Source organism: Lepidochelys kempii, chromosome 18, assembly GCF_965140285.1.
Source record: "Lepidochelys kempii isolate rLepKem1 chromosome 18, rLepKem1.hap1, whole genome shotgun sequence".
In the NCBI taxonomy this organism is placed as follows: Eukaryota; Metazoa; Chordata; order Testudines; family Cheloniidae; genus Lepidochelys; species Lepidochelys kempii.
In genome coordinates, this window is record NC_136397.1 from 21,555,726 (window position 1) to 21,569,477 (window position 13,752).

Here is a 13,752-nt window from a genome sequence, read left to right on the forward strand (position 1 = left end):
TTCACTTAACATTTTAGTTTTATTAGGCTAGATTCTGTTTTCAATAAGAAAACTGGATTAAATCCACCAGCGCCTGATCTAGTATATAGCATAACAGATCAGAATCTGACACACAGAGTACATTTAACAAATAAATCCAGTTATTTTTCCCTGTGAATAAATATTAATATGCATGAATCAATTATTGTTCCTTCCACTAATGAACAGTGAAGACTAGCATTTTCATATCTTCTGTGCTTTTATGAAGGGTAAAGAAATGCACATTTCTAGGACAGTTCTCCATTCCTACATAAGTTCTAAATCCTAAAACATGGTCAATGCAGTTGGAGTCTCACTTGTGTTCAAATTACACTAACTTTTGTGCCCATTTCATTTCTTCAATGCCACATCGCAAAGATAAGATTTTGGTTTGAATTTTTTAACATTTCAAGTAATGTTTGTAATTTGGTTCACTGGTTTATTTTTACTTTCCATGTGGTGCCAAGTATCATTATTGTCTTCAACATCAAAAAAAGTCATAACATTTAGTTTAATAGTTGTGCTTTAAATTTGATAAGGTCACAGGAAAAAGGAGAAAAGTATATTTAAGCTAAGGTTTCCTGACTTGTCTAAGGAGCTACCAACAACAAGGAGATTAAAAGAAACACCCAGGTCAGTTGTGACAATAGAAGTATGGAAGTAACAGGCACCAGATCATGAGGCTATGAAGCCTGGTAGTATTCCTTTGAAATCACTGCACTCTGTCCTCTTGTAAGCAAACCTGACAAAAAGGGGAAAAATTGAGAAGGAGCCAGACATTAGTTCAGGTAGGTTGTACAGAAAGAAGAGTCTGTTGTAACAGGTTTACTGCAACATAGCTCAGACCATAAGCCACTATTGGTCTTGCCATCACAACTGACTGAATATTGGTTGCCAGTGGCTAGGAAAGAGAGAGTAACAGCTTATAGGAGAAAAGTGAGACATGTGAAGCAGCTTGCACCAGGATCAAAAGAATATGTAGTGGATGCACATGGAGGAACAACACTGATCTGCATTGCACAGGATAATTTATGAAGCTTTCATTTGCATGGTCTGTGTGGGAGCCCTGTGCCAAAGGAGTAAGTGGTGGTAGCAGTGGCAGTAGAGAAACAGCTTCTTTCATAAATTGGTTTGATTTTAAGTGATTATGGAGCAATGTTTCATTTAATCTTAGTTCATATTTCTTAAAGGACACATGAATGATCTGCATTCACTTTTCAAGTAAGAGGCAAACCTACTGGAAAAGGTACTGAGTGTATATAGGAAAAGGGCTGCTTGACCATCTTTTATACCTCCTGTTTGGAAATGTCATACAAAAACCCTACAGGAATATTACACTGTCACTCTAAATATTTCTTAAGTTTTACTGTTTAGGTTCTATTAAGTTTTATTTTCTGCTAGCAATAATATACTAAGTATATCTTCCTCCTTTTCCAAGCCAAGTACTCTATGTCCTGGCTACAAAACTACAACAGTAATGGCTTCCTCATTTCCTTTCAAGTATACAATTACAAATCTAGTGTACACGAGCCAAGAGGTATTAAAAAAAAAAAGCCACCTTTGGCTTTAGAGTGACAAACCAGAGCAGTTCTCACACTATCCCTGTTAAAATCTGAGTCAAGTCTGTAGTGAAAGAAAAAACTTTTCTCCCAATCTTGATGAATGCAATGATAAAATAACCCAGAGCCAGTGACTCACCTAGTATCCTCCTGGGATTATATTAACATATATACACACACACAGAGAATTACTGTTCCTGCTTTGAAGTTTTACTGGAAAACAGAGTCTGTACTTCTTCAACAGCTGTTCACAAATGCTCACTGCCACCACACAAGGAATGGATTGTCAATTTTTAAATTGGCATCCTTTTTTACTTTTGCTAAATCTGATATTTACGTCATTTGTTTACTTCTAATTGAAAATTTCCCTTAATTTTTATTGCAATTAGGTTAAAATGACTCTATAAAATGACCTAAAATTCAGTCACAGAACAGGTAAGTTTATTTATAATTTTACAATTAGTTTGAGTGTAAATATATTTTCTTTTAATCAAAAATTATACCATATTACAAATAGGAGACAAGGACTATCTAGGTACTTTCATAGCTCTTATCACTGCAGTACCCTTCAAATTAATAATAATAAAAAAAAATGGCAAACTAAACTTTATGTCCATTCTGCTCTTGCAGGAGTAGACTGAAAACTAGCAGATTACTTCACAACCAGTAGATTTGAGCAAGCTGCTGAAAAAGTAATTGTGAGGAAGCTAAGTCAAAGAAATGGAGTTAGTTCCAACTACTGTGAGGTTCATGGTCATTATCTCTTCTGTGAGTGAAGTCCACAGTTTAGGTCCAAATCCTGTGAGAGTTCTGTCTCCTGCATTCACAAGCAATACAAGATGAATCTCAGGAGTTCCAGTTTACGAGATATTTCAACATTTTGAAATATGGTTTAATTCCAGTTCAGCACAATATTTTGAAATTTCTTATGAACTGGAAATCCTGAAAAATATTTTGCTTCTCATACACCAACACATTACATTTCCAAAAAAGAAACTCGCTTTCCAGAGGGCAAAACTAAAATTGACTTTCTTGGCAGTTTAGCCACTGCTACAGCAGTGAAATGGACAAGAATGTCCATTTCAGTCAGCAGTTGTTGGAGCTTCCAAGTTTTGCAACTTTTGGGGTGGACCTTCTTAGGGCTGGGGATGGAGGGCTTCCAGACCCGAGGGCAAGCTGGCTTCCATGGCTGCCTGCTTGGGAGCTCAGCAGCCCAGGAGGCAGCCAGCCGAGGAGTCTGGAAGTCCTTGGTGGCTCTTAACAATCCGCATGTAAATATGATAGTGGAATGTGTAATGAAGTATTTACCAGAAATAGCACATTCAAACCAAAAAGGGTAATTAACACTTAGCGTCAAAACGTACAACCATGATATGGAGCTTATTTAGGTTAATCCAGCAGCAGTAAACTGATTACTGTAGCACCAATATATCTTTTTACATTTGATTTTGGACAGATGTCATGCAGTCCGTGTCTTGGTGGCATTCTCAGTCTGTCATATGTGTGGGTAAAACAGCTAAATGTTGTATTAAAAAAGTCAATCTAATATGCATTTCCAGATGACATTCCTACCTGAATAAAGTTGGCAGCCACAATACGAAGACGGGTTGAGGAGTCTCCTGTTCTAGAAAGCAGATTTGGAAGCGTTCTTTCCACACAATGAGCTGTTTCCAGTTTACCTAGTTTATGCTTTGGTATATACTGAGTGATGATCATTTTCAAAAGTTTCAGGGAAGCTTGGAAAACCTGAGTTAGAAAGATTATTAAAACAAAAAATATTTTAAAATGTCCTATTTCCATGTAATATAACTCAGTCTGTTTTCTAGAATTAACAGAAACAGCAAAAGTCTAGAATTACCAATATGGAAAACACGGTAATGGAAGCGACCTCAGGTTTTTTCCCCTAGAAAATATGAGTTAAATCCTTAAGTGAAGGGCCAAACAATATATTCTACTGATTTTCTATAAAGTCCAGCAAGCTCTTGAAAAAACTGAACTTTCCCCATCTCCTAAGGCCTAGCTGGAGACTAAAAGTTACCCCTCTGCAATCTCTTCTGTTCCCTGTATCAACTTTATAAAGTAGTATAGCCCAATTTTAATACATACTGTATCCATAGTTACTTCTTCAAGCCCATTACTCAACTTTGACTTACACAAATGTGGAAAATATTGCCTTGATTTTGTCCAACCCTAGATTAAATGACTTAAGTTAAGGCAGATATTCAAGTAAAGGCAGATAGTCTAGCTTTCTTTATTCATTCTGAAAAAGTCTGCACAAACTATTTGTTGCAAGAACCAAGTTGATTTAACTACATACTTCTGCTATGCAAATTTAACTGTTACTTGTTCTTTGGGTATTTTACAGAATTAAATTGTTAAATTTAAGATGAATTTTAGGATTCTCAGCTTTCATTCATGTTTTGTGGAGCACAGTGGATAATTACAGGGTACATTATCCATAAATAAGGCTACATTTTAGTCACAGGTATACTAAGTAAAAGACATGGATAGGTCACAGGCAGTAAACAAAAATTCACGGCCTGTGACCTGTCCATGACTTCTATTATATACCCCTGACTAAAATTTAGGAAGGGGTCAGCTTGGGAGGGTGGCTCTGGGGGCGCTGCGGAGGCTCGGGGAGGGGGGGTTGGTGGGACTGGGGCAGGCTTCCTACCTGGCTCCTAGGAAGCGGTGATCCCAGCTCCTAGTTCCACTTGCTGCCTCCGCTCTGTCCCAAGCCCTGGTTCTGCAGCTCCCATTGGCTGGGAACCATGGCCAATGGGAGCTGCAGGGGCGGTACCTGCGGGCAGAAGCAGCACGTGGAGCTAGGAGCTGAGGGAGGGGAGTTTTTGTCGCCCTTCCGGGGAGCCTCCCCCCGACCAGGTAAGCACTGTCCCACACCTCAACCCCCAGCCCTGAGCCCCCCCACGCCCAAACTCCTGCTGCTAGGGGTGGGAGGGCCTGAGACTGCCCCAGCAGAGGCTGGTGTACCCTGAGCTGCTCAGGCAGCCCCTGGGCCAAGTGCACTGGCTGCTGCAGAAGTCACAGAGGTCACGGAAAGTCACAGAACACGGAGCCTTACCCATAAAATATATTATTTGCTAAATAACCTACGTTTCTCTTTCTACTATAGCATTTAAGTGCTGTATAAAAGTTTCACAAAAAACTTATTTATTGAGCACAGTCACTATTCTTCATGGCATGCAATACACAGACAACCCAAGATGCTCACATTTTATAAACTATTTACCTCTGTATATTATGCAGTTCCCTAAATTTGGCAGCAATTAAAAACCTGCATGAACTCACATTTTTGTAAAATTGCAACTATAATTCAAAGCCAAAGTTAATATAACAGCATTCCCTTTTAGAGTGTAGGCTATTCAGATATTTAATATTATTAAATTACAATTATTTTCTCAACTAAAAGCCTTCACTTACTAGGCCCTGATCCTGCAACTTGTTCCATGTGAGTATAGCCTTGCACAAGGCTGTGCAGGACTGGAGCTTCAATGAGGATATTTTTATTATGAAACAGTATTACTCACTGAAGACACTATGTCTTTTATGGCTCTTCTTATAAGAAAGACAGCAGCTCTAAGCATATTCTTTAAATCATCCTTAGATGTGCTGGCAGAGATTTCCATCAGCTTTTTATATATAGCAAGCAATGCATCTTCTCGATACGACCAAGTCTTGGAATATGCTCCTGCAACCTGATACAGAGTAAGATTACTGTTAAAATGGCTAATACTGGCAACTCAATGCATAATTTAGTGCGACACAGGAAGAGATTTGCAAAGGCAAAATGGGAATTAGGCACTCAAATCCCATTTACTTTCAATGGGACTGAGGCATCTTACTTCTTTTGCATTCTTGAAAATCTCTCCCATAAAATTGCTTAAAGGAAAAATGAGACTTTATACCAAAGGAAATGGGATTAATACCTTAACCTCAACAAACTAACCCAGATTTTGGCAACTACCTATCTACCAACAAAGCACCATTCGCTGTGACACTAACAGTGAAACTTTCATCAGAGGACAAATTCTAGAGCAGATAATCTGTAAACCTCTTCTTATCTCACTCCTGAAAATGGATGAGCTAAATCTACACAAACTTATCTAGATATAATAGATTCCTCTGATAATATGTAATCAGCTCATTAACAACCGAAAGTTAGGTAGCCATGTAAATGCTGAAAATAGGCACCTGATTTTAATACTAGTGACAGTAATACCAAACTTTAGATTTGCAGTTCTATTTAATCATTACATATATGAAGCTATTATCTCATCATGCTTTTGTTCACAAAGTGAATTCTAAAATGACTCAAGATCTGGATTATAAATGTGAAATGGTTTATTTTTCTGGTCTTTACCAAGGCCTCTCCGAAAACTTCAGTGGCAGGGCTGGCCTCCCTCAGCGCTTTCTCAGTTAATGGTTCTGGCTCCCCAGTGATGCCACTTCTTGGAGTATCACTGATATCTTCTTCATTCATCTCTGGCTCAAGGTAGGCAAATCCATCCTCATGCTGCTTACGAATAGCTGGAAGAGGTCTCTCATCGTAAGGCAAAAATTCAACCTAATGGAGAAGACAAGGAAAGTAATTCGAATTGTGATTCAGATCTGATGTTGTTCCATCACTACTTTGATTCATTTCAACACAGTCCATCCAGACTTTTCTCCAGAGTTGTATCTCCTGCATTTTAAATGCAGGTTTGGAAGTTTTCATTTTTTAATCATCCTGTTACCATGGCAACAGTGCTTTCAGAATGGAAGTCAGTACTAAGGATATATTTTATATGACATTAAGCAGATAAGATAAAAACATTATGGAATTCCATTTATAGCCACTCTCCAGATATGAAGACAATGTAAACAGTTACATTATTTTACTCCAGTGTGCTGTAAAGAGATTATTGCTGCTCTTAGAGTCCAATCCAACTCCTACTGAAGTCAATGGGAGTCTCCATTCGCTTCAGAGGAAATTGGGCTGGCCTTACTGGTTATGTCTGCACTGCAATTAGACATCTAGAGCTGGAGGGTGCATCTGACTTGGGCTCAGGCTAAGAGGTTGTTTAACTGCAGTGCAGATGTTCCAGCTCCGGCTGTAGTCTGAGCACCAGGCCATCCCACCTCACAGGATCCTAGAGCCTGGGCTCCAGCCTGAGCCTGGATATCTATACTGCAATGAAACAGCCCCGCAGCTCCAGCCCTGTGAGCCCGAGTCAGCTGGCATGGGCCAGACTAGGGTTTTTAACTGCAGTGTAGACATAGTCTTAGTGTTTCTGGTTCCAAGAATTTTATTACAATTACTGCCTGGATTACTTTCCCTCATGATGCACATGACATCAAGCCATTACTGTGTTCTTCAGTCTCATTCTAACATACTCTTTGCTGCTGTTTTGGCCCTGAGCCTAGAATCACACATGATCATTTCTAAAAGAGGAGTGTTATCAGATCATTAGAGGAACAGGCTGAGTTGTAGCCCAGCCCTAAAGTGAGTCAGCAGTGTGACCTTGGACAAGTCACTTAACCTCTCTTTAGGTCAGTTTCCCTATTCGTAAATTGGGTCTAATCTTACTTAACTCATCTTCATGAATGTTTGTAAAGGCTTTCAAGGGTCTCACACAAGCATCATTATTACTAGATGAACACAGATTACCAGCAGAGAAAGCCAACCTCTGATGCCATATGAGACATCAGCATAACCAAAAGATGATCAGATTCCTAGAGGAAGCTCAATGTAATAAGAAAATCATTTTCTTTGGTAGATTCCTATAGAAATGGCCAAGAAAGGTGACTTTTGGCTGGATATGATTATATGATGATCTCTTGCAAATGTGGGAGGCCTCAAATCAGAGAAGACTCAGATAAACAAGATCACTTACATTTATCTTTGGAAAACTCTCTACAGAGGCTGGTGGCTGGGCTACATGAGAAACGGAGTGGTCAGGGACAATGGGCTCAGGAGAAGTTGTCTCGGGTGGCTTTTCTTGTGGCAAAGGCTCAGTCTTCTGTGCTTCTGTTTTTTCATGCTGGAGTGACTGCATGGGTTTCTTTTGCCGAGGGCTAACTGAATAAACCATAGGCTCAAGGGGAAATTCAGGAGGTCTTCGGATCTGAGACAAGAAAGGGCAATTTTGTACAATCAGATTTCCGGACATGGCTTCAAACTAAAATGCTGAAAGTGAAGCTCAGTCACCACTACTACATCAGCTGCTTTCGAACCAACACAACGTCACTTATAAAAATCAGTGGAAATTGTGGCTCTAAATGCAGGTGTCTGGCATAACAGCAAAGCAACACAAGGGAGAAGACTACAGATTATAAGGAGCCTCACCTAATTGGCAAATAATGGTTTCCCAATAGCTTTTCAAGCTATAAATACCCCTTGGGATTGTGGTATGCCCTCATTTTGAACTCCTGTGGTTTGCAGTCAAGCCACCAGAAGCCCTTTATGCATGTACGTTAGCAACAACAAGAGGTGCTTAGTAATATGAGAAAGCCACGTGTCTTGATTACATTTAGGTCAGACTAAGTGATCTAATGGTCTCTTTTATCCTTGAAAATCTGTGACTCTATGCTGGATGGCCTTTAAATTAGACAAAACATGTGAGTATTTCTAGTGTAACTGTGATTGTTAGTGCCTTTTCATTATTATTTATAGACCACTAAGTGTATATGGCTGGAAAAACTAGATGAGTACAGATCAACAGCAGAGAAAGCCAACGTCTGATGCTATGTGAGCAACAAACAATCCAAGTAAAAAAAATAAAGTTAACAAAAATACTCTGACAATTACCTAATGAGTCCTATCCCTTGAGTTTATTTTAGCTTCTCAGATACATATAATACCACTTGATAAAGCCCTATGAGTCAAGCCACCATGTGTTTATTTTTATATTATGACTAGTGATCCCTACCATCAGCTCTGGATCCAGAAGGTTGTGCAGCTCCAGTTGCTGATACACCTTCAGGCGGTACTCTTCCATCTGCTGTTTCTTCTGTTTAGCAAGATCATAATCTTCCTTCTCTACAGCACAGCGCTTTTCTACCTCATACCGCCCGAGTCGTTCCCCAACCTGAAAAATGGTGCTTTCATGTCATTAAGGTTGCTGGAAATCACATTCTTTTAAATGTATATAGAATTCCAGCCTGTAAAACTCAATTGTCTGACTCTTCATTTGTTATTTTTAAACACATCAGAGGGGTGACCTGCAGCCACCAAAAATGCATTTTACTGCAAAGATTGAGGACCATCTTATGGACAAATGAAAAACTCATGGATTTGTGACATGACGGTTATTAAACAGTACCTTTTGCAAATCAGCAATAGCTTGTTTGAGTTTCTTGGCATAGTCATAACGTTCATGACGGACAGCTTCATGCTTTTTCTCATCCAGTTTACGAATTATCTGAGCAACTTCCGGATCCTGGTACATATCAAAAGCCAAATCATCCAGTGGTGAAATAGAGTCAGGTTTTCTGGAGAAATATATATATATTTTTTTGAGGTTAATCTGAAGCACCAGCTACATATATTCCTTCTCTTTTTGCTGTGAGAAGATTAATATATATTAAGATGACAATTATTTTTTTCTCATTCTTCAATATACTGTGGATCTCACTTATTTTAAATGGCTCATCAAAGTCACATTTTTCCTGTTTTACTTTGAAATACAAGTTTAGCTCTTGTAAGAGTTATTTCTTCTGTTGGGTTCAATAACATTTAAGCAAATGTATATTTTCCATTTTACTCTACATTGAAGTTTACTGGATATGTTATCCCCTAACTCAATGTTCTAGACCTACCACTAACGAGACTTTGATGTGATCTGTTGTTTTCAGTGACATCTATATGATTAAATTATCACACTTCTATGTAAATGAAAGAGCTCCTCAAGACTCTGGTCATTGAGATTTTCTAAGGAAGAAGAGCAGATGTCTGTTGTAATGTTTATAACGGCTCTGAAGGTTTAAAGTACTAGGTAATAGCTAATTATTATACTCCTGTTATTTCCATCATTCACCAAAACCTTGTCCTCCCAGCCCAGATCCAATTTGAGGTGCTTCTTCCTTCAAATCAGATAAACTGGAAAATGCCGCCTCTAGCACTAGTCGATGTTGGTATGGACTGCAGTGATGTTAGTAAGTAAACAGTTTGTCAGTGTCCACAGAAAATTGTCTTTTATTCAAAAGAAAATGCCTTCTACTTACAAGGGAAATTAACCACTAGAACATCTTATCAAGGAACATGGTAGATTCTCCATCATTTAAGTCTTTAAATGACAACTGGATGTCTTTCTAAACATATATTCTCTAACCCAACCACAAAATAGGGGTTTGATAGTATTTCACCCAGTAATTTCTGTAAGGTCTGTGTTATACAGTTCAGACTAGAATCCTAGACGATCACAATGGTTCCTTCTGACCTTAAAAATATATGAATTTATGACTGAGAGTAACAGTCTCTTCTTTTAAGTGAGATGCTAACATTTTTAAAATGAACAAAGAAAAAAGATCCAGAAATATAAGATTCCTGAAAACTAAAATATTGTGTTATTCTGATAGAGTGTTTTTGTGTACTAGGCATGCAATGATATGACCTCTAGTTGTCATACAGGTAATTCATAATCTGCTGATTATTCTGAACAAATAATGCTAAGATTGGATCAATTTGATCAGAACAAGCAGGAAGTATTGTAGGCCAAAGTATCAAAATCCTATGCAATGGACACAGATTGTTCATACACCGCCAACACATGCAAAAACCAACATGTGTGTAAATCAAGTAACTGCACATTTACTAGCATACAAACTGAGTCAGTTACTTGATCTGCGTGCCCAAAAGAGGGCTTCTGTAGGCACAATTTGTATGGCTTTTGTAGAGGTTTGAAATATGTGGGCCATGTAATTATGCAGCCTAAAAAGCCTAACTGAGAAACAGTTAGTGCTCTCTGACATGGCTGTTTGCTATGACAATATTATCGATAGGAGAGTAACTCAGTAAGACTCAGAGATCTAGCTAGCTTCTGGAGAGTATAGGCTAGTCTGTTAGCCAAACTACTCTCCTCATCTGTCACCTGATAGAAGAACTACCACTGGCCAAATTTGCAGTGCCGCCACATTGGTTGAATCCCTGACAGCCAGCATACATGTTGTGATGGCAACCACACTGTAAATGTTAAACAGGAAAATAGGATGAATAGTAGTTAAAGTTGGGCTGGTTAACAAGACGCCAAGAAGAATAGCTAGTGCTATCAATTCTGTAACAACCGCTTGGGTTCAAATTTTGCATTTAAGGAACAACGTTTCTGAGATATAAGACACAAGGGTAGCTGATGAAGAAAAGACCCAACAGAATGTGACTGCACTCTGTTCATTCACTAAGCATGTAAGACATAATTAAGTGCTGAAGTTCAACAATAATCAGCACAATTCACAGCTTGGAAATGACAAAGTTTTGGCACCTAAAATTGTTTATAATTATAGCTCATCGGGTCACTAGTTTTATTAACTCCTCTGATCCAAATCTCAGCAGAGAAATCTTACCGAAGGTATGTTCCATCTAAGGTTAGGTCATCTAGATTGTTCCCAAGATAATGGTCAATCAGCTTCTCTCTTGAAGGCTTTGAAAGAAAAAGGTTAATGAAATGTCACCAATTTTTTTGTGAACAGGATAGAAACTATAGAGTCAAACAATTAAAATTAAATGTGAGACATCATGTCATGCCTTTTTCTATGCCTCTATTTTTAGACTTAAATAACTAAGTTGAATTAACAGTATCTTCAAACAAACTCACATATATAACAAGGTCTCACAATGTTAGAGTTTTTACTACATCTCTGACAAAATACTAGTTTTGTTTAGCACAACAGTAAAAAGCAAACATGGCAAAACTATTATATGCAAATTACACAGTAAGTTTTAAAATAAAAAACGCTATCATTTATATTTACTGTACTATAAGAGAACAGCAGCATTTGTTCCAAACATACTCAGTTCCGTTATGCTATTTTGGTTTACTTCTTCCAAATGGAATTTCTTTTCAAAATTACATTAAAAAGAACAACCAACCAAAAAACAGAAAATAAGTGCATGACAGCTCTGTTTAAACAACACTAATGTAACAACAACAAAAATCAAAAGGCACCCTACATTAGGTGAAGCACATCATTATTAAGTATGTGTAGCAACATCCAATGGACAGTCTATGTTTGAGATGGAAACTTTCTTCCGTAATTTACTTTATATACTTACGTTATTGCTGTCATTGCTGTAGTCTGCAGGTTCCCCAATTATATTTATTGCTACCAGAGCAACCTAAGGTAGAATTAAAAAGAAATACAAGACCACTATTACTTTACTTGTATTTTATGAAGACTTGAACAACATCATTATATAACATGCACTGAGCCATTACACAGCTTGTGCTGGCACCTCTAAAATATTTTTGATCACTTACTGAAAATTATCTAGTAGTGAATTACTTAAATTCATAGAGAGTCTATGGGCCCTATGCACCCAAATATATATAGGCAAGAGCTCATTGTAAGAGTAAGATGCATATGTTCAACAATTTGTTATTAAATTAGCTAAAGGTAACTTGGCTAGAAACATGGTGTAGTGGTCTGCTACTCCCCTTTTAGGGCCATAAGCCCTGGTCGACACTAGGAGTTGAGGTTGAATTTAGCAGCGTTATATCGATTTAACCTGGCACCCGTCCACATGACAAAGCCCTTTTTTCGACTTAAAGGGCTCTTAAAATCGATTTCCTTACTCCACCCGACAAGGGGATTAGCACTGAAATTGGCCTTGCTGGGTCAAATTTGGGGTACTGTGGATGCAAGTAGACGGTATTGGCCTCCCGGACCTATCCCAGAGTGCTCCATTGTGACTGCTCTGAACAGCACTCTCAACTCAGATGCACTGGCCAGGTAGACAGGAAAAGGCCCGCGAACTTTTGAATTTCAATTTCCTGTTTGGCCAGCGTGGCAAGCTGCAGGTGAGTGCAGAGCTCATCAGCAGAGGTGACCATGATGGAGTCCCAGAATCACAAAAGAGCTCCAGCATGGACTGAACGGGAGGTAAGGGATCTGATCGCTGTATGGGGAGAGGAATCTGTGCTATCAGAACTCCGTTCCAGTTTTCGAAATGCCAAAACATTTGTCAAAATCTCCCAGGGCATGAAGGACAGAGGCCATAACAGGGACCTGAAGCAGTGCCACATGAAACTTAGGGAGCTGAGGCAAGCCTACCAGAAAACCAGAGAGGCAAATGGCCGCTCCAGGTCAGAGCCCCAAACATGCTGCTTCTATGATGAGCTGCATGCCATTTTAGGGGGTTCAGCCACCACTATCCCAGACGTGTTGTTTGACTCCTTCAATGGAGATGGAGGCAACACAGAATCAGGTTTTGAGGATGAGGAAGATGATGATGATGAAGCTGTAGATAGCTCATAGCAAGCAAGTGGAGAAACTGGTTTTCCCGACAGCCAGGAACTATTTCTCACCCTGGACCTGGAGCCAGTACCCCACGAACCCACCCAAAGCTGCCTCTCAGACCCACCAGGCGGAGAAGAGACCTCTGGTGAGTGTACCTTTTAAAATAGTATACATGGTTTAAAGCAAGCATGTTTAATGATTAATTTGCCCTGGCGTTTGCGGCTCTCCTGGATGTACTCCCAAAGCCTTTGCAAAAGGTTTCTGGAGAGGACAGCCTTATTCCGTCCACCATGGTAGGACACTTTGCCACACCAGGCCAGTAGCACGTACTCGGGAATCATTGTAGAACAAAGCATTGCAGTGTATGTTTGCTGACATTTAACCAACATCCGTTCTTTCTCTCTCTGTGTTATCCTCAGGAGAGTGATATCATTCATGGTCACCTGGTTGAAATAGGGTGCTTTTCTTAAGGGGACATTCAGAGGTGCCGTTCCTGCTGGGCTGTTTGCCTGTGGCTGAACAGAAACGTTCCCCACTGTTAGCCATGGGGAGGGGGAAGGGGTGAGGGGCTAGCCACGTGGTGGGGGGAGGCAAAATGCGACCTTGTAACGAAAGCACATGTGCTATGTATGTAATGTTAACAGCAAGGTTTACAGTGAAAGAGTGTACCCATTGTTCTATAAAATGTGTCTTTTTAAATACCACTGTCCCTTTTTTTTTTCCT

The 13,752-nt window shown here is 39.2% G+C and overlaps 1 protein-coding gene and 1 long non-coding RNA gene across 6 annotated transcripts in view; one reads left to right on the forward strand and one right to left on the reverse strand.

The window, feature by feature from the left end:
* Positions 1–13,752, forward strand: part of LOC140900037 (uncharacterized) — a 32,877-nt gene that overhangs the window by 18,456 nt on the left and 669 nt on the right. Inside the window, exons 2-3 of the long non-coding RNA XR_012155535.1 lie at positions 9,633–9,731; positions 13,079–13,173. This is a non-coding gene — a long non-coding RNA (uncharacterized LOC140900037). The remainder of the gene's footprint in view (positions 1–9,632; positions 9,732–13,078; positions 13,174–13,752) is intronic.
* Positions 1–13,752, reverse strand: part of CEP104 (centrosomal protein 104) — a 39,566-nt gene that overhangs the window by 12,986 nt on the left and 12,828 nt on the right. For 4 of the 5 annotated variants that reach the window (XR_012155534.1, XM_073316538.1, XM_073316539.2 and 1 more), the window contains 8 exons: positions 11,845–11,907; positions 11,136–11,212; positions 8,900–9,068; positions 8,507–8,665; positions 7,472–7,702; positions 5,959–6,162; positions 5,126–5,293; positions 3,150–3,323 (listed from right to left, as the gene is read on the reverse strand). Coding sequence is in view for 4 of the 5 variants with exons in the window: in XM_073316538.1 (XP_073172639.1) it covers positions 3,150–3,323; positions 5,126–5,293; positions 5,959–6,162; positions 7,472–7,702; positions 8,507–8,665; positions 8,900–9,068; positions 11,136–11,212; positions 11,845–11,907 (1,245 nt within the window). In the remaining variant the exon portion in view is untranslated. The remainder of the gene's footprint in view (positions 1–3,149; positions 3,324–5,125; positions 5,294–5,958; positions 6,163–7,471; positions 7,703–8,506; positions 8,666–8,899; positions 9,069–11,135; positions 11,213–11,844; positions 11,908–13,752) is intronic. The other variant, XM_073316541.1, reaches the window with a different exon arrangement.